Source organism: Linepithema humile, chromosome 3 (assembly GCF_040581485.1).
Source record: "Linepithema humile isolate Giens D197 chromosome 3, Lhum_UNIL_v1.0, whole genome shotgun sequence".
Taxonomy (NCBI): Eukaryota; Metazoa; Arthropoda; class Insecta; order Hymenoptera; family Formicidae; genus Linepithema; species Linepithema humile.
Window position 1 is genome coordinate 6,853,799 of NC_090130.1, and position 20,749 is coordinate 6,874,547.

Here is a 20,749-nt window from a genome sequence, read left to right on the forward strand (position 1 = left end):
TTATAACAAAGAAGTAGCGAAAATTTCATGCTCGTTTACAAAACCGCTTTATAAAATCGTAACAAGATCCATCGTGACGTCGTGCTCGACAGACATACCAGAGCTCCCGAACTACGTTGATAATAAAGTAACAAAACATCTATATTGACCTGAGTTAAACTTACGAGGCAGGCCGCCGTAGCCGCCGGTCCTCATTAGCTTCTCCGGAGCGATTTTGTACTGGCTGGCTACCAGTTTGTGAACCGCGTTGTCATCCTCGAGGAACATCTTCATTCGAATGAAGGGCTCGCGACCCTTCTGGGTCAGCATATGCCATGGTTTAGGGCGAGCGAGGAGGTCTGATACCGATCCCTGAGACAGACCCAATACTGATTCACCGAATAGCCGTTGTGAAATTGAATACTGAGACAGCTGTTCTTTCACCTGCACATTACAAATGAATGTTAGGTAAGATTAGACAAATAATAAATTGTACAAAACTTGAATCGATCGATCGATACTTACCCTCTTGACGATGTCTTCGGTGTTGAGATTATTGTAAAGATCGAACTGTTGCTGCGTGATCGGAGGAAGCACGGCTTTCAGCGGCCTTTGATTGGCCGAGTGGTGAGTTGGCGTGGACGGTTGACTTATCAGACTGTTCGTGATGGAGGCCATCCTCTGTAGAGGACTGGCTGCCGCCGCGCCGGAAAATTCCTCGTTGGGTGTCATCGCGGGAGGAAGTATGGAATTGCCGAGCGGCGAACTTGCGCTGGAACCGCCGGGCGTCGACTGCGGCCCTGTCGATTCCTGTTTCGGCCTCACCAGAGAGAACGCACTTCCGGCATGTCTCATCGCCTCCTCCATCTTCTCTTTCTCCTCTTCCGACACGCCGTTTATCATTTTATTGCGCGGATCCACTTTGCCTAAACTCAAGTCCTGAACACCGCCGCCGCCGTTCGCGGCCAAATGATGTTGCTGAAGAGCTTGTTGCTGCAACGCCAGCAGGCCTGGAAGTCCAGGCAGTCCCGGCAATCCGGTCATCGAAGAATTCTGACCCGGCGCGGCATTCAACTTTTGAAGTTCACGGTGATAGGCATCCAATGCCATTCGGATGTCTTCCTGGGTGCGTTCGATGCCTTGAAGACCACCTTGAGCGCCACTGAAAAAATGTGGAAAGATCGCACTACGGTCAATCGAGGTCGCGTGCTGTCCTCAATAATAATCAATCGCGATGACGCAGTTGTACGTAAACACTATATGACAGTATATATGCAGTAGGATAGGTAAAATTTAAAAGAAAATATAATAATTTAGTTCGACTGCGAACAGATGTATTAAATACCGGAGAAACAGACAGGCTCAGATCATATTGAACGCTGATCGATATTGTTTATTGCGACGACCGATAAAATTCGGAAAAAAAATGAGATATTTTGAAGAAGACTTGTGATTGCCAACTGAAATTTCCTTTAGAAATCATTGCGCAAGCCTCTAAACTAGCAAATCAACTGTAAATTAGACCAATCGTATTGGAAAATCTTTTTTTTTAATTATACAAGAAATATCTAAATGCGCGATGTCTAGAGCATTTTGATATTCGATTTAAGTAACACGGCAAGCTGTGTGTTGGCGTCAAAATAAAGATTTCTCATCACGAAACGCCGATTTATTCCTGACATTTCGTGTCATAGCATCTGAGCAAATATAACGTATTAATTCAGCCGTGTGTCATCCGTTCGGTCTTCATCGTACATTGACGGAGATCGCGTGTCACTCGCCTGAGCTGTGACGTAAACTTCGGTAAGCAAATCCACGTCACAATTGTAATCTTACCTAGGGAACTCTCGCGGGCGGAGATCCTCCACCCTCCTGCCCATCAGCTTGGCCAGTTCCTCCTGATAAATCCTCACTACCTTCTCCTGGGGAATGTCGTCGTTTTCGTACTTCTTCAGTCTCCTGTTTTGGCTGTCCAGTCTGTCTTTGTTGAACGGACTCGGGCAACCGATTCTACTCGGACTCTTGCTGTCGGCGTCGTTCGACACCTCGTGCTCACCCCGCATTTGCATATGGCCCGTCTCCGAGAGTATATGCGCCAATCTTTCGTCACTTATTTCCGGCGGACCACCATCCTGTGGTCCACGTGCGAACGCTGGCATTCCCTGCTCCTTGCCTGAAACATACTCTACGGGTGAAGCACAACTTGTGGTGTATTCTTACTCAGTTTGTGTGGTCTTAAAAGTATAAACTAAAATATATAGAAATAAACTAAACTAAAAACACAAAGAATTCTCGACGCGTTTGTTCAACGCCTTTTCCTTCGATTAAAATCGTCGCTCTGTCTCTCGAGAAGTGATGTTATTCATCTAATACCTTGTTACGCAATCGTGCGATTCGTATGAAAATTAACCCAATATAAATTGTTGCAAAATCTCAAATTGATATTTCAGACATTTCATACATTCACTTCCATTAAGCGAAGAATGTTTCTCCGGAGGGTGAAAGCGAGCTACATAGGAGCGAGTCATATTTGGAGGATGATTTTATGCTTGTAAGCAATTAATATCGCGCGCAATCGATAACTGCGTGCTGAACCCGAAGGCGAAGTATACTCAACGACGATAATTAAAATATCCTCTTCTGGACCCTCTCCCTTGCGGTCTTTCCCCTGCACGTCGGCAGGAGTGTAGTCCTCCTACGTGTTTCCCGTCTAATTGACCAATCAGCTGAAAGATTCAGACGAGCGAACCATCGATCATGTCTTTGATTGCTCTCGCGAGCGACGGCGGGAGGAAAAGCGACTTGATGCGCGACGAGGAATCGCACGCGTGTTTTAATCTCGTGGAAAAAATAATCTTTGGGCCATCCTATCCATCAAGATACGACGTTTCTTACTTGAATGTGCAATCATGGAAACCACTTGATGCGATTTCCACGATTGCGAAATAATTCTTGCTAGACGCGATCCGCAAGCTAATGCAACTACGGTTTTGCACCATTACTTTGTATCGTTCGCTGTGTAGGTACGATTACTGTCAGTACTGTAAGCAATCGTATCTATCGCGCGTGTGGCAAGTCCCGGGTTAACTGAAGAATAATGTCTCTTTTTCGTCGCCTTTCCGTATTAGTATCGGTCCTCCGAAGAAGCTTAACTTCTCTCGCAATACCGCCTTATTATACGCTTTAACGCTGATGGATGATTACATCAGTTTCTGTGTAAGGAAATCGGCAGGCTCGCCGCGTAAAATAACATCCGCGCCAAACGTGCGCGCACACATTTTACGATCGGATGGGTGGATCCAAACAGGTGTGAATGAAATACGGAATATAGAAAAAAAAAGAATGACAGTCGCACATTTGTCGCAACGTTTGAATTTCTCGCAATAAATTTATACCCGCGCGACTACGCTTCAAAGTTTTTTCCAAAATATAAGACTTTATTGCGATATGATAATAGCTATTTATATATTGATAAATATTTAGAAGATAAACTCTGTAAATATGAAAATAATTGGTATGAAATAATCTTCTGACAAACATAGCTGGAAATAATTATCGCCGAATTCGAAGAAGCATATATAATGATTACGTGTACGGAATAGTGTTTACCGGTATACCGAGATAAGAAAAATGAGGTCACTACACGCGCCTTTTTCGGTGGGTAAAATTATCTGCGGTTTGGTTTACAAAATCAACGTCGTCGTTATCGAACGGAATATATCCTTCGAATTTCGGTGACAATATTTTAAATCGTTCGTGAAAATAGTATCATGCGGAGTTTGATCAATTCCGAAAATATCAAAGCAAACAAATTTTTCCTTACAATTCGCTGATATTTCAAAATTGCCGCGCAATTATTACTAAAGATGTCAATTTTGACATGCCGTTTTTCGAATTTCTTTCCATTTTTTTATTTGATTTTATTATGCCGCTCTCTCATGCAAATCAAATGCTGTCACACGACAGTGTATTTTAGTCTCGTTGGAAATTGACGGTGGAAGATGGGTCACTTGCATCACTAGCATCTTCCTTTCCGCGGATACTTGGACGGCACCACGTGAGAAACCTTATGCGCATCGTGTATGAAACTGTGCCTTGGCTGATTATACGTTCGCGCACCGACATTCTCTCGCAACTTTCTCATAGAAAATCTAGAATAAGTAGTCGAACAATAAATATTATCGGACGAATACGATCGCGAGCGATACTTTGCAGCGCGTGCAACGTGAGCGCAATTATTTACTTATCATATATATCCGCAGGCACTTTCATCAGCTCGCACAATGAATAATATCGCTGCGAGTTCACAATGTTTCTCTCAATTAAGAAACATTTTTCCACAGGTTTGCTCAATCGCGAATCAACCTGCGTGTGCCACTTTTTAGGCGCTCGCCTTGTGTTTCGCGCCGAGTGCGGATGTATTATGCGTATGCTAGGTGCCAGCAAATTTGATGAAATTATATTTCGGAGCGTTACATCACGAGCTTTAAAGAATGACGTTATGTTAGAGGCGGAAAGCCGGCTAAAATTACTGTTCTGGAAAATACGGCGTGAACGCATATTGTATAATCTTGATACTAAAAAATGATAAGAGATTTTCATCTCGTCGTTATTTCGATCGTTCATACGTGCAGTGATTTCCCACGATTTGAAAAATCACGATGGCGGGATAAGTCGCTTGGAAAATGGCCCGGCCGCTTACGCAACGTCGCGGCACGTCGCGCATTGTTACGAGCTTTGCGCACTAAATCCATACTTTTCTCAGCGATTGCGCGCCCGCTCGCTGGCACCTTCGTCACACCTGCGGATGGCGAAACGTCACGGTCGGCGTGCGTCCCGATCGCGTCGCGGCATCAAAGACCGGTTACGGGGAATCGACGAAAGAGAGAACAATCGCGGCCGCGCGCGGCACACAATGGGCGCGAGAGAAGGAAATGTTCGCGTACGCGTACTCGCGCGTGTTTCGCCGGAAAGGAAACCGTAGCGCACCACCGGCAATTATATTCGCGCCGTAAAATTGTCCCGGCGCATGCAGTTGCACGCGACGCGACCCGCGTACACACGGGCGCGCAAAGCGCGGTGCGATACGAGGGAGAGATGCCGACAATGGGCCTGATTACAAAATCTGGAACGATTTCGTGGGAGTTCGTCAGTAACGGTGAAATAACTTAAGAAATTCACCCGATTGTTGCGGGAGCGAGCGAGCGCGGGTTACGGATTGCGACGCTTCCGAACGCTACGCGTCGCGACTCGCGATCGCAGATTTGTGGAAAGTGCGCGTGTATGTGGAAACTAATGCATAATGCTCTTCGCATTAGCTTGAGTTTTCTCGCAAAGTTGGCACGTTCGTTCGAGGGGAAAACATTGCGAATTTTCTGTTATACGATACTCAAATAACGCCGTAGATATAAATACATTTTATAATTCCATTGTACACCTCGTTGTTTACAGCTTGTTTTATTGATACGCAATCACAGTAAAACATGGTTGTGCCAATTTTTCTCCAGCGTCCAGCAATTAAAACAGAATCGGACGCGTGCGTTTAAGATTAAAAACGATTCTCTTGCAAATTAAATCTAAATCAGCTCCGTTCTCGTTAGAAACTACTCTAGTGTGATTTAGAAGAAACCACTTTTCAATGTAGTATAAGCATATCAAATAAAACGGCAACTTAAAGACACTTCTTTTATAGCGCTGCATAAGTTTTATTATGTAAGAGATATAATAATATATGCAAGCAGTAGGAGATATAATAGTGTAAAAATTTTATGCACAAGATAATTCGTGTCTCTTAAGTCGAGGTAAAAGTTTACCTTGGAGTTATGCGATTAAAAGCAGCCTGAAAAAGTTTTATCTAAGTTCGCAAGAACGATCGATAAATAACTTTCCTATGAGCACTACAATATAAAGATCTGTAAACGGGCAGACCGACAATCAGCGCTGGTCTTTTAATGACCTGTGTGAATCTCACCAGTCGCGTAATTTTCATTTAATATTCTATATATGTGAGTTCACAGATGATACACTGCTGCTTGCGAAGACTGCCACGAGTTTTGAAATCACTGTCGCACTTTGATAATGTTATCTCTTTCGAATCGGGTCAACGTACTAGAGATGAGATACTTTTATATCCGCAGTCGCCGAGAGAACACTTTTTCTGACACCGGTTTGGTTATGCTTTCTATATATATGTACTTTTACTAATCGAGTTTTAATTGATAATTATAGCATTGATAATTATAGACGCAACTATAACGGAAAATCTGTCTATAATCGTGCTCCCCGTAAAATACGATAATTATATCAGTTATATAAAAGCATAAATGTCCCGTCACTCGCATACAAATCGTAGTTATGTGGTCATAAGTATAGCCCATAATGTTTCTCGCTGCAAATCATCGCCACCATGATTTTCATCCACGATGGTCGCCGTTCTGTGTGAAGTCTCCGGCGAGAATTCGGCGCGCGCGTTCACCGCTGCAGGAAACAAAATTCTGCAATAAACTGACTTGGAACTAGACCAACTATGTTTATTACGGTAATCTCGCTGTGCGTTGCTCTTGGTGCGCGCTTAGATCGATTGTGTTGCAGCGCTCCGCGAGCAATAATAAACCGCTCGGACGTGCCGCGCTGAATAGTGGGCCAAGATCCAGATATGTTTGTCGTAGGATTAGCAGCTTCTACGAATGCGCGATTTTTGCATCTCCCCTTAAGCGACTCTGACTGAGAGATATCTACGTAATTTATATAACGCGCCGTGATTTAGGCCACCGGAACCCGAGGACTCTGGCGACGTTAACTGGATCCAAATCATCTCACCCTGAACTACACGCGAGCAAATTCATTGTCAGCGTTACAGACGCGCGCGTAAATTTCTACAAACATTTTCGCGAAAAATACTGCGCTCGTAAATAAGTACAAGTGTAAGAAGGATTGAGGAATATCACGTGATGTTTTGCGGACGATAATTTACAGAGTTTTTACAATTTTTGCTCGGCGCATGCAATAATTATGTACACGATTTATGTTGCATCCAAAAGATTGTTGCCGTGAACTAAGATGAAATCATCTCTGTCCCAAGATCAATAGCCCATTGTAATGGTAACAGTTTTCAGGCGCACGAATGATAAATAAGGTGACCGCGAAGTCGATTCACAGATCACAATAAAGCTTTCAGCGACAGGTTGGTGCCGCGCCGCCTAAGCCTGTCTATATAGCGCGATGAGTCGTTAGATCAGGTATTTAACCCGACGCAAACTTATCTTAACCGACACCTCCACCAAAAGCTAGGCGGCGCCTTTCAGGCTTTATAAAGCCACCGATTTTTGCCCATAAATCACGCCTGATTATAGAAGTTTCGGACATTACTCCAAGTATATTTATGCTATTGAACCTCGCCGGTCTCTCGTTACGATCACAAAGAGCCCACGGTCATGATTCATACGAACAAATGGCCGCGGTGAATGATTAATCCAGCGGCTAAAGAACCCTCCGTATTGATGATGGTGCTATATTTTTAATGCGGACAATAAATGTTCAACTGATCGCAACTATTTTTGCACCGACTTGATTTATACTATTAATAGCTGTGAATTATTTTGCGCGGTAGCATGATACGCTTCTGTTAGCTCATATACAAACGTGCTGTACATATATACATAAACGTAACGTTTTCCTCGTAATCTAGAATCGAGATAACACTCGGATGTATAGAAAGAAATTGCATTTAAAACGGATTGATTAACAGCGACAATCGGTATTTCTTGTTGCGATCTCTTTTTTATCTCTTTCCACGGCTCACTTGACTAATTTCAATGATTGCATTAGCGGTGATTCCTGCAGTCCTGATTTATTACCGTGCTCACGCCACGGCACGACACGCACACACGCGTCCCTATAATTTTACGGCTGACGCATCGAGAAACGTTACGACCCTCTAAGTTTTTGTCACCAGTTCCCTCCCGCCGCCCCACGAGCGCCCTAACCCTTCGTTCCTGTTGCTGTTCTGTCCCTCCCTTTCTCGCGTGCACTCCGTTCTGTCCGCTGTAATGCCCCGTGATTGTTGTTACCGGAGAGATCCGACGGAAACCGACAATCCATTGATGCGGGACGCATGTCGTGCTCCGGCTGAATTTTATACACATTTTATTTCGTCACCGGACGTGAAGGGAAAATGATGGCATTGAGTCAACATCCTGCGCGATTGATATTAATATTTACAAAAAAGCGGAAGGGATCGCACGGTCGCGTACTGCTCGTTTATAATGCGCATCGTCGCTGCGAGAATACGTGTTGAAAAGAAGAATAAAAAAAAAAAAAAAAAAAATTGGAAACGAGCGAGGAAAAATTTATTACGATATTACACTCGTAACTTTATCGTCGCGGAAGAAAGTATAGTAATCTTTCTAATCGCGCTACGAATGTCGCAAGAACGTTTGCAAAGATTCTTAGATAAAACAGTATTTACTCGGTATAATCTAGCAAGGTAATAAGAAAAGTGTAAATTGCCTTCCGCGATAAGTATAGACCGGCGCGTTTAGGATTTCTATGTTCTCCATTGGATCTTGTCTTCCTTTCTTCTCCCGTCTCTCCCCCGTTCTATACACCGCGGAGCCCTTTATACATCTCACCCCTACCCAGTACTCATCCAGGGCTTCCTATTCCCAGGAGCTATTAGTCTAAACAATATGGCTGCCAAACGCAGCATACAATCGATAGCGGGCAAGGTATGCCAACGAGCTGCGTAATTTAATTAAGACTATAGCTGCTCAAGCCTGGATACAGCGTATGAATTTTTGCATCAAATATTGAAGACAATTTCGTTTAGCGCAACAAGCGCAATATGTCGATGCACTGAAGCATTTTTTTTTTTTTTTCACTTACCAAGATATATATATACATATATAAATCTGTTGTAATTCATTAATACTATCGGTGAATAATTATTGCAACGCTCTCGTGAATTATTTCGCCGCAATTAATTTCTGTCGATGATTTGCAAGATTTATCCGGTCTTGGTCCTTCAAATTTCATAAGCGAAACTTAAATAGTGAAAGCCCACGATGTCACCAACGCATACTTAGCTCCCTAATCGTACGTATCAGCAGAGGGATGTGATGTTTGAATATGAGCGTTCCTTTCCCGGTGCAGTTAGAGGGAACGGAAATACCATCGTGCGCCCTGCGTTAGGCAGCCAAGAAGTTAGCTGACAGCTCGTGGTTAGTGATTCGGCGAGATGGATTATTGGCAGTGCGAGGCGGAAAATTTTCGAGAGTCAAGTCAATCGACAGGTCGTCGACGGCGAAGGCGAGAGAGCACCTCGTGGCGAACGAACGACTCGCTGTGAGAGAATCGTCGCTGCCGTTTGGTGTCTCGGGAAATCAAAGACGAATAATCCAACGTAATTACACACTCACCGAACATATTCGATTCACGCATCTTCGGACGGGGTCTATGTTGAACTTTTCCGTAAATGCGCGATTTATCGCGCTTATAAGGCGTGGAAGGAAGTAAAATTAATCACGATTGCCACGAGTACGCGCTACAATGTAGCGACGTGTGTAATTACGATGTCTCGTCCGTCTTCGTGGATATCGAGACGTCAGGCGATCCAGCCTTCGTCGTGTCGGACGTAACGCAGAGGCGCGTCGAGAAGTTGTACGAAACAAAAAAAAATTTCACAAGTGAGAAACGGAGAGAGAGAGCTGGAACTGATGATCGGTACTCACCTTTCTTGGGGATCAGAGACTTGAGCAGCAATACGGCGTTCTCGTCGCAAGCCCAACCGTGCATCTTCCGATAACTGTCACGGCCCTTCTCGGTCAGCTTATCCCACGGCTTCGGTTTGCTAAGCAACTCGCTAACCGTGCCTTGGCTCAGCCCAAGAACGTACTTGGCGAACAGTCTCTGACCGATATTGTGTATCGACAGCAGCTCGCGCACCCGTCTGGCTATGTGAAGAGTGTCGAGATTCTGCGAGGCGTATTTGTCCATATTATGACGCAGCATCTCCTGCAGTCTCGCCTCCATCGGATCGCCCTTCGGTATGAGGGATTCGCCAAGTCGACCGGCCATACCGGCGGCGCCGAACTCGTCGCCGAATCGGAAGGGATACGTTCGATCGTCGAACCGAAACGGACTCTTCAGCTGGTCGAGAACGCTCAGGCCGCCGATGTTATTGTTCGCCAGATGATGGCTATTGTTATTGTTGTGACATGATTCCTGATCGGCCGGGCTTTTCGGCGGCGGTGCGCTCGGCACGCCAGGCGTCAGACCGCCGCCGTTGATGGAAGCCGAAGGATTGCTGGTCTCCACCATTGACGTAGGTGGCTGGAAGCTCGGCGGCGATGTTAAGGCGGTTGTGGAGGATGGCGTCGGCGGTGCCGGCGTCTCGTGTCCCGATACCGGCGTCGGCGCCTTTTCTGTCACCTCTAGATTGCCCAGGGGTGTCGTGCCGATCGGCGTGTTCGACTTGGCCGGTGTGTTCGAGGTGGATGACGGATCTGTGCCCGGTGACGGAAGATGATTTAAACTACTTGGCGTTGTTGGCGGGTGTAAACCCATGTGCGGTTGGGCTTGTTGCAATTGTTGCTGCTGTTGAGTTAATTGGCTTAATTGAGACGATTGCGACGGCGGCTGCTGCGGTTGCTGCTGCTGCTGCTGCTGCTGCTGTTGCTGTTGTTGCTGCTGCTGGCTTATGATAGACCTTTCCAATGTCCGCCTCCAATTGGCGACGATTTCTTCACCGAGGAACGAGCCAAAAGTCTCGACGTTCTGGAGGGGTGGCGGGAAGAGGAGGCTCGAAGTCGTCGAAGTGGCCGAAGAGGGCGTCGGGGTGGAACGTGGGGGGAGGGAGACTGCTGTTGGAGGTGGCGGTGGTTGTTGGGAGGACACATGGGACGTAGGTGGCACACCTCCGACCCCGTGGGGCGAGGCGGTCGAGGCGCGCTGCAGGGGTGACGATAATCCACCTGCAACCACCAAAAACACAAGGGAGCCCGTCAGCACGATCTCACGCGTACATGACACTCAACCTAACTTCGGCTCGCGATGGGGATCTGGATAATTTGTTGTTCCCGTTCTGATCGCCGGTCCGGCCGCGCGCTGTATCTTTCGACGTGCGAAATCGAGCGGTGACTTCGGCTCTCTTGATTGTCTTCCGGGACGACGGATGACCGAGACTCTCTTTTTCGACGCTTCGTCGAATCGTAATCCACGCTTGAGTGTACAAACGAGGAACGACGTGGACGCCAACGAGAGGAGGACTGTGGAGGCGTTGTCGATCGTCCGGAAAGAAATCGTGGACGTAAAAACGCGTCCGTTTCGCGGTGAACGTTGATCGCGATGACGCGTACGGATTCGTAAAATCGCGCATCTGTCGCGTCGAATAAGACACGTCTTTGTATTGCGACGTAGCTGTTACGATCGTCAGGATAATCGCAGGATTGAAAATAAAATAAAAAGCTACAAAAATAAAGATAAAATAAACAATAAAAATAAAATACTGTATGGAAAGTATTGCAGTTTTTTTTTTTTTTTTTTTTTTAAATCGAGCTGAACGCGAAAAGAGTTCTGTTGTGCTACCACGTGGTCTCGACGTACAAGGATGTTTAATGTTTGAAACCTCCGCGTAGAAACGATGCTCTTACTCCGTTATGGTTGAAGGAGGTAGCGTAGGGATCGGAAAGATAGGACCGCGAGTGGCAACGACGACGTAGAAGGGTGGGTTTCGGTCGGTTTGATTCAGAAGGGGTGACACGTTGCAGTATCTCTGGCTCTCTGCGTGTATAGAGTGTCTCTCTTTCTCATTCTCTCTCATCGCGCACTCTCTCTGTCAGCCTGGATCGATTCATAATAAACTCTGTCCCCGAAACAATGGCTCGGCCCGGGCAAATATTGCGAATATCGTCCACAAATTTGCGTGCACGAAGTTTGCGTTTCCCAGTGTACGGACGGGTAGTAGACGGGAGGAGAGGTTTAAAGGACTCTCTACGCGGGCAAGAGAGGAGAAACATTCGGTAAGAGACAGGGCGGGCCTATAGAGGAGGGAGATGGAGAGTAAATGTGTGTTTCGTTGCGTTAGTACCTTCCACGAATGTACGTTAATATACGTATTAGAGTGGCTCGAAAAAGTGCAATCTAAGCAGCGAAGATTCGGAGAATGAAGTATATGAGAAAGAGAGAGAGATATATGTGTATATATATATATATATAGGAATGATAAAACAGAGATAGACAAAAAGAATAACAGAGAGAGAGGGGAGAGAGAGAAAGAGAGAGATCAAAAGGAAAATAGTAAAAGAGGTAGAGAAAGAGAGAAATAGAGAAAAAGAGAGAGGGAGAGAGAGAGAGTCAGAGAAAAGTGCGAACACAATGGCAAGCAGGGTTATTTTTGTTGTTCTTTTTTTTTCGATAAGCTCCTTCAGTCATCCCTCGTTTATTCTACAAAAGCGTTCTTGCGTCCGCGTTGCGTGACTCGTGTCCTTTTCATTGTTACTCGATGATAAAGCCCGTCGACGGAGCCTCGAAGAGAGAGAGTCGGGGACCGAAGATCAGAGCGGCAGCGCAAGAATCAGAAGCGAGATCGCCGAGGTGTAACCGGCCTACCGACACCTCGTTCATTCCCTTTTTTTTTTCTTACCTAATTTCTGCTTCTTTCGATACGAAACAGAAGTCTAACGTGATTATAGATTTCTCCAAGTATTAGATGAATTTTTTTCCATGTTTTTAATTTATTAATTGTAATTTATTCCTGAAGATAATATTGATAAATGTTCTACTTTCTCAAAATAAGAATATTCGCAAATAATTGAGTTTGATGTAATTATATTACAACGCTGAAAATCAGCTAACTCGATTCTGCAATTTCGCATTTTATGCATTCCCCATGTCAAATATTCTCAATCCTCTAAAGTCAAGTACCTCGTATATGTATATATATATATGTATATAAAGATTTTGTATAGAATATATCATTGGTCCACTTACCGAGTGCGTCGGGTGTGTTGGAGGGTTTCAGATTTTCGGCCTGTTGAAGCGCCTTGAAGCGCTCCATAAGAAGATGTTCTAAGCTCTTTCCAGGTTCACCGGTTGGTATCTGCGAGAGATCGACTGACCTCAGCACGCTGATCTCGCGCTTCAAGTCGTCATAATCCCTTTGCCGCTCTAATTTGCTCTCCAGTCTGCTGATGTGTTGCCTGCGTACTTCAAGTTCCTCCTCCAGCCGCGCCGTTGCTTGCGCGCTTGTCTCCTGAAGGCGTTGCAGACTCTGCTGTAGTCTAGATACCTCCTCAACCAGCTGATTGATCTAGAAACAAAAAAAACAGCACCCTCACGATCATACATTCGCACAAATTGCAAATCAATAAAGTAACACGTAAATCAGTTACAGAAATTTTAATATCCTTTATGACGATGTTTCGCGCTCGTTATGTTTATTGAATAATACCGGCGATAAAGTTCTCCGCATTAAGGAAGACATCGCGCGATATAAATCACGGAAATTGCTACTTCCTGAAATATCGCTGAGTACTTTCGCATCGCTCATCAGGAAATCGACTCGAAGCGATTAAATGGAGAGATGGAACGTAACTACATTATCATCGACGCAAATATAGAATCACATTTACGGGCTTCTACCTCCCCTCCACGATTCGCCTCGAGCATCGTTTATCTGGAGCCGAACCTAGTAAGGAGCTTACCAGAAGCTCTTTATTAATTTTATCGGGAATATATACGGAAATCAATAGCGAACGCTTAGGAGAGGATAACTTTAAATCTTGGCGAGTCTAAATGTAATTACCGCGGATTAAATTACGCATAAAGTTTCAATCGGATCGATCCAATTGGTTGAATTGTCATCCAATTATCGTATCGGTAATAATTTATGACACATATCACCGAACAATTCATCGCTTCGACACTTGGACTAGTTCTCGAAGTTTGTCTTTAATAAGTACGATTTTGCAGCTGTCTTACTGTCAACAGAAAATATATGATTTTGCGAAAAATTCACTTAGCGCTTCAGAGATTATTGATACAATTTAACTTATTTAAGAAAATAATTCAATGATAAGTAAAGATAAGTTCAAAGATATTATGATAAGAATAAAAGAAAAAAAGATACAGTACTTCAATTACAATAGCGAAAAAAATTAAGTATAGTTCACAGAAATAAAAAACTGATGACATTTACACTCATAATATCGCCCGCAGCGACGTGTACGAAGTACATCCGTCCCTCATTAATGCATCATCGATCTGCGCGCAATAATTACAGTATGCGACCGCAACGTCTTGTTTTTCCGTCTCTATAACGAGGACGAATCCGGGATGAAAGAATCGAGTGGCAGGAGCGGTGGCAAAAAATTATCACGGCGAATAGAGCGCACGGCAATCGTCGTGTTGCCAGTGTGCCGCAATCAATCGCAATGAATCGTGAGCACTCAAAACCTATCCACGTGTTTCGCGAGGGTTCACGTGGATGCCTGTATGCGAGGATACGGAATGATGGGGAGAGGACAGAGGGGCTGCAGGCGCAGAGAGAAAGAGAGAGGGCCGATCAAAGAGGGGTGGAGTGGGACGATTTTAAAGTCGAATGCGTTCGCACCGTGGCGCGTACGATGCAACGAGCTCTACGTGAACGAGATCGTATCAATTGTTTTTTCTCGTCGAGGCGTCGTCTCTCTTTCCGTGCTCCGGGGGTTAATCGAGAAGCAACGACTTCAATTTCACAAAATTCACACCTCCGACAGCAGTGCAGCTGTCGACGCGCGTGTTTTTACATCTTGCGGATTCGAACCCCGTTATTCGGGTTAAATTTAATTTTTATTTACGAGCGAAAATTCTTTTTTCGATACCGTTCGGTTTATTCAGCGACGGTGTCGGACACAAAGTGTGAGTATCGATTGAGTCTTTACAATTTAATAAAATTAACTATATTCCGCTGGCGCCTTGTAATCCCATGACTCATCGCGGTAGCGTAAAATCGAACAGCCTTGACGCACGCGGTAAACTTGCACGTTTTTACTCGTTACTTTATTTATCGGGGGCGGCTACCTGTCGATTGTCCTCCGTTTCACCCATAATCAATACAGTCCAGAAGCTTCATTTCCATTTGTATAAGTATGTATACGTAGCGAACGAACACACGGATGCGTGTTGCGGCAACGTCATGCATACACATACAAACACACGGCGGCACACAGGTAAGAACCGACGCGGGTGTAGATAAGTACGCATTGACGTTCGATATACCGTCAGGTAGAAGGGGCGGTTGCCGCCGGCGGGGGTGGCTTATGTAGGGATAAGTTTCCGAAGTTGCCGCGATCGCTCGCAATAATGTCCGCCATTAGTGGCGATGGGGTAGGTTATCGCCATAAGGGAAACCTGAAACGAAGGACAGGTGGAATTAACACCACGTCGATCGACGAACTTACGATAAATGTGGCGACTCGGCGGTGTTCTTTTTTTTTTTTTTTTTTTTTTTTTTTCCCACGTGACGGACACTCACCCCTCGCATTTGGTGTTGCGGAGTGGCGAGTCTATCGACTCTTTCCATTTCTTTCGTGACTACTGTTTAACGATGCGAATGAAACAGGGGAAATCAACGTTCACATGTAAAATGTGTGACTGTATGCATATTTCTTCAATCAGCGGACTATAGAACGAGTAAGGCTTTAAAGTGCTGGACCTACTTTAAACTTTCTTGCAACATGTTTTGTGCCAAAGAAATGCTCCTGACATAATGTTTTCCGCAACAAGCACATGTATGCGCGCAATTTAAAATTTTTCAAACAATTGTGATACATTAAATGTGTATGCATTCGCTGTATATTTTTATAAATTTACAAAATATTTTTACAACGCTTTTAACATATTGTTGAATGTATTAATTAAATTTTCACAAATAAATTGTACTTATCCAATTGCATAAATTTTATGACAAAGTAATTATTTAATAAATATTTTAATCTATTTGAAAACATGTAGATATACCGATTTTATATAATGTCGATTTGCAGGCAAAATTTAATATCGTATCTTGTGATGTATCTTATAATATTACGCTACGACATTTTACGATCCGAAATGCAATCTGACGTGTAACGTGGGTGACGGAAGCTCAGCTCAGAGTTAGTTCGCTCGGATATGGATAGTATTAATAACCATACGCTATTCGGAGATGGCCGTGTGAAGATCAATGAGCTTCGATTAAATTTAATGTTTCCGGGTAGTTCGTAAAAACCGCGGACTCTCGATTGTTACGATCACACTTCGCTCGCCTCTTATTGAATTTTGACACCGGGATTTCAATCCGAGGTATAATCTTGATATTCCGTATCTGATTATTAAATCCTGTCCAAGATTATTGTCTTTTCATACATAAAAAATTAATCTTAATTAAGTAATTAATTTTATAATTGCACAAATAAAATATATTAGTATCATTGCAGCTATATGAAAACTCTACATTGTAAACAAAAGAATAATTAAATAATCGATCAGCAATCTATTTCTGATATTGTGCGCAAAAAATCAAAGGATTAAAGACCATGAAAAAAATAAGAACGGAGAATTATCGCTAGGGAATGGCGGATGCTGGCAGGTTTTCTACATGAGAGCAATGTCATCGGTAGAAGGAGAACCGCTCGTTAGCGAGATTCTCGACTGCTGAAGGACCACACAAAGTCGGTGTGCGCGCATAGGAGACGTACGTGTGGGGTAGTGACCAACGAGCAACCCCCGGCACGAAGGCGTCCAATCCCAGTGGCGAGGTGGGGGTGAGTTGAAGCAAAAACAATCGGGGCTTGATCGATGGTCGCGAGGTATGGCGACGAGGATGTGAAGGCGAGTCGGAAGACATGATCGGTCGTATGCAAATTAAAGCGAGAACGGCGGGCTCGGAGCTGCCTCGGAGGGAAGAACCGAAGGGTGCGAAGTCGAAGGGTACGGAGGGTGCGCGCGAGGGCTGGCTGTGCGCGGTGGTGTCAAGCAAACTTGAAGTAGCCGCACGCGTCCGTATTGTTTCTTGACCGTTACACCACCCTGTCGCCTCTCACCTCCCTTTCCCTAATCCCGCACGTCCTCCCCCCGCCCGCGCAACCCCCTTAATCCTCCGCGATTTTTGCTATTTGCATTATATAGGCGTCGGACGCCTTTGTTTGTTGAGCTATTGATCACATTTTCTCCCGCGGTATAATCAATCTTCACGCATACGTCCGCAGCTTTTCTCATCCTTACGTGTGTATACGCGGGCGCGTATACGCGTGCGAATGTATGCCCGGACGCGGTGACTCGAGTAACGCGGCTCTCCCGATATCCATATATACTGTGGGCACATTAGAACCCCTTTTCGTATACGTACGTAGATTCGGGTACAGGGACAAGATGGCCGTTTGCTTCGTATTAATTTCGTAGCCTGTCCACCAATGATGCGTCGGTACGAGATCGTCATGGCCGTCGAAACTCACGTTCTCGCTTTTCGTGGTTTCACGGCTCTCCCTTTCTCTCCCCGCCGTATTATCGTTTCCACGTGGACGACGGGAACGCAAATATAAATTGTCGTTTACGTTGAGATACTTTGATATCCCTTTGATCTATATCCATTACCCTCATGTATCATTCATAGAGACAAACGTCGTAAAAATTAGACTTATTCGAATTATTCTTCGTATCGAACTGTGCAAATTAAAATGGATCTGCCGATGACTATTTTTAAGAATAAACAAGATTATATCTCTTTCTCGAAAGATATCGTAGAAGCAAACAGACAGTAAAGTGTCTGTTTCCATTTTGCTAAATAAAAATATAAATTTTAACATGTACCAACTATGATTCTTGCGATTAATTAAGTACGGTTCGTTAATCACAAATTTTTTTCACAATAGAAAAAAAAATATTCAAAGTTTTTTATGTTCTGAGAAATACGACGGCAAAGTAATCGAAACATTGACAAAACCTCTGGAGATCACATCTTAACCAAGGATCAACGAGCCATAAAATTCGATGAATCTTTCATGCGCGAACGGGCGCTTTGTTATATCGCTCGATCCGCCGTGGGAATTGGAAACTTGGTAGATCGCGCCGGACCTCGCAGCAGGATCTCGTCGTAGGGGACCGATATCGCGGTGCATCGCGCCGATAGAAAGATTTCATTTTTTGCATCTCGGGAGGAAAGATCGCTGGTATCAACCCCTTTAGTGGCGAAGCACCCCTTTCGGCCGTAGAGAAGCTCTCTCCCATGGAGGTTCGCTCCTCTTCTCGCCACAGGAGAATGCCAATTAAAAGCCGAGGTCGGAAAGAAAGCCCAATCGATAGGAGGCGGCTTGCCTTCCCTCTTTCTCCTTCTATCTCGCCGATTTTCATTCTCCTGCTCATTCTCCTTCCCTTTCACTCTGCCGACGCGGGTAGCTGAAGCAACCGAAGCGAAGGGTTGCCCAAACTGGGAAGTGGGAATTATGGGCAGGATTAATATGCAAGGACTGGATACGTGCGGTGGCAGGAGGTGGAGGAGACGGAGTAGGAGGCGGATGGGTGGCTAGGGGCTGCAGGAGGGTGGCGAAGCAACAAAAGGGGTCGAAGGGGAAGTATGGATGGAGAGAAAGGGGCTTTCCGTTTTCTGTCTCCGTCAGCTCGACGCCGAGATAGCTGGCTCGGTCATTCGTTCTCTCTCTGTCTTCGCCCACGTCTCTCTCATTCTATCAGCTCGCATCTCATCCCCACCACACCCTCCTTACAGGATACACGGCTAACGGACACCCCTATCGATTTTACAACTCGATATATGTGAATACCCACTTGTCTAATGACTGATCGGGCTTCGAGCTCAACCCTTTCCCTCTCTCGAACGTCCTCCCTCGAACCCCTTCGCGTTTCTGGCCGAGCTTCTCCGCCAGCCATCCTACGCTAGTACGATACCACCCCGCGGGAGATGGAGAAAGAGAAAGGAGAAGGCGAGAGAAAGAGAAAGAGAAAGACAGCAGCGGCAGAAGGAAGAGGGCGCGGGAGAGAGTTGAGGCCGAATGTATCTCGCCTCATTACACCGACTACGTGCCTTTGGCTAACATCTCGCATTGCATCGCATACCCTCGCAAAAATCCGACAGAAAGAGCGCTCGCCTACCCCATCTCTATCGCGACGTGATATCTGACTTTTTTGCCGTAGGTGGAAAAAGGTAGCGGGATACGGTCAACGGCAATTTTCTCGTCGAGAGATTCGCCGTCGTATGCACGAAGACGTCTTAATGGCAATGCAGACGCGTGAGATATCGAGCGGTGAAATCATCCGATTGACTTAAACAAGTTTATCTTATATTATTTAACGGCACAGCGGATGACTAAGCAATACAATACCGCGTATATATTGAGATTTCTGCAATCTCACGGATGCAATTTATAAATGCTTTTTGCGCAAAAATTACCAAGAGCGTAATTTCTGCGGAACTGAAACAACGCTCGCGATATCACGCGGGAGAATTCTCGAAGGAGCCAAAGTAGCCGCGGTAAGCAGCCGCGAAGGTGATGTTTACCTTGGAGAAGCATACGCGCGCGGCGGCACGGAGAGTCGCGGAGGGATGAGAAAGCGGCTGCTGGGACAGCGAAGGGAGGCGGATAAGAGGGGTGTCGCCGGTCGTAACGTACCTCGGTACGAAGGGTAGAAGGCAAAATGTATGATATTTTATTTTAGCGTTCTTCTGGGCGCCGCTAGATAAGCCTCCGAGGATTTATGCTTATTACGAGCGAGCACCGGCGAGGGCACTCTTTGCCGAAACCGGTCCTATACATACGGCGGTGTGCGATCCTCCGGCTGCCACCCTCACCACTCCCACACCTTCCCCCGTCTCTCACTCTCGCGCCCCCCTGATACACGCGGTTATGCGTAATATACATCAGATTATGAAGGCTAGTAATACCAGGTAGACTCGACCATGCGATATTGCCTTTATAATGGAACGACATCTCCTCGCGCTTGGCTCAGCCGCAAGCCGAGCTGTGGGCATTGTTTAAAAAACTTGTATTATCAGGAGTGTGTGTATGTAAATAGTCCTCCGTAAGGCGCGACTGCGCCGTGTTTTCTTCTTTGTTTTACGGCTGCGTTATCAAAACTCGTTGAGAATCGGTGATTCAACAATTCATTTGCATTTATTTCCAATGCTATTGAAAAAGTATCGATAATTGTTACAATCCATTCATTATTTATAAAGCTTCGTTAATCGCGTATAAATGTTCGCGTGGAAATAAATGGAAATTAATAAAATAAATTGTGCACCTTTTATGGATGATATCGATATTCATTAATGTGACATAATGTGTGCCAATATAGCATGAAAGACTAATGAGAATTAAATATATAGATCTAACACGCTCGCATATTCTCGCGCCGCGGGTGAAGCGATTAAATCGTTACGGGCATAAATTATTTCCACAGCTGACCTAATAATTCCTCAATGTTTACAAAGGATTTAGCCATCTTCGGCACCTGCGCTGCTGCGATCCGCAATCGACCGGACGGCGGCCACGAAGAATTAATATTAACCGCGTTCGTCATTTCTCTCTCCCTCTTTCTCCCCTGTGCCCTCTTCCTCCCGCCCCATCGTCTCTCCTTCGCCCTGTTACTCTTTCTCTCCCCGACTCTTTCTCTGATTTGCATTACGAGGACTACGCGTTTATGAATACGTACGCCCACCCACACTCGACTCGCGGTGGCTCGGTAGAAGCCATATATTAGTCGGGGCATTCGCCGGAGAGAAATATTGAAACGAGAGAAACGG

At 45.2% G+C, this 20,749-nt stretch overlaps 1 protein-coding gene across 7 annotated transcripts in view; it reads right to left on the reverse strand.

Moving 5' to 3' along the window:
• The window catches only part of ct (homeobox protein, cut), a 137,579-nt gene that overhangs the window by 6,291 nt on the left and 110,539 nt on the right, over positions 1–20,749 (reverse strand). For 3 of the 7 annotated variants that reach the window (XM_067351917.1, XM_067351918.1, XM_067351916.1), the window contains 5 exons: positions 12,967–13,285; positions 9,708–10,949; positions 1,816–2,164; positions 505–1,165; positions 150–423 (listed from right to left, as the gene is read on the reverse strand). In XM_067351917.1, coding sequence (XP_067208018.1) covers positions 150–423; positions 505–1,165; positions 1,816–2,164; positions 9,708–10,949; positions 12,967–13,285 — 2,845 coding nt within the window. The remainder of the gene's footprint in view (positions 1–149; positions 424–504; positions 1,166–1,815; positions 2,165–9,707; positions 10,950–12,966; positions 13,286–20,749) is intronic. The other 4 variants (XM_067351920.1, XM_067351919.1, XM_067351922.1 and 1 more) reach the window with 3 other exon arrangements.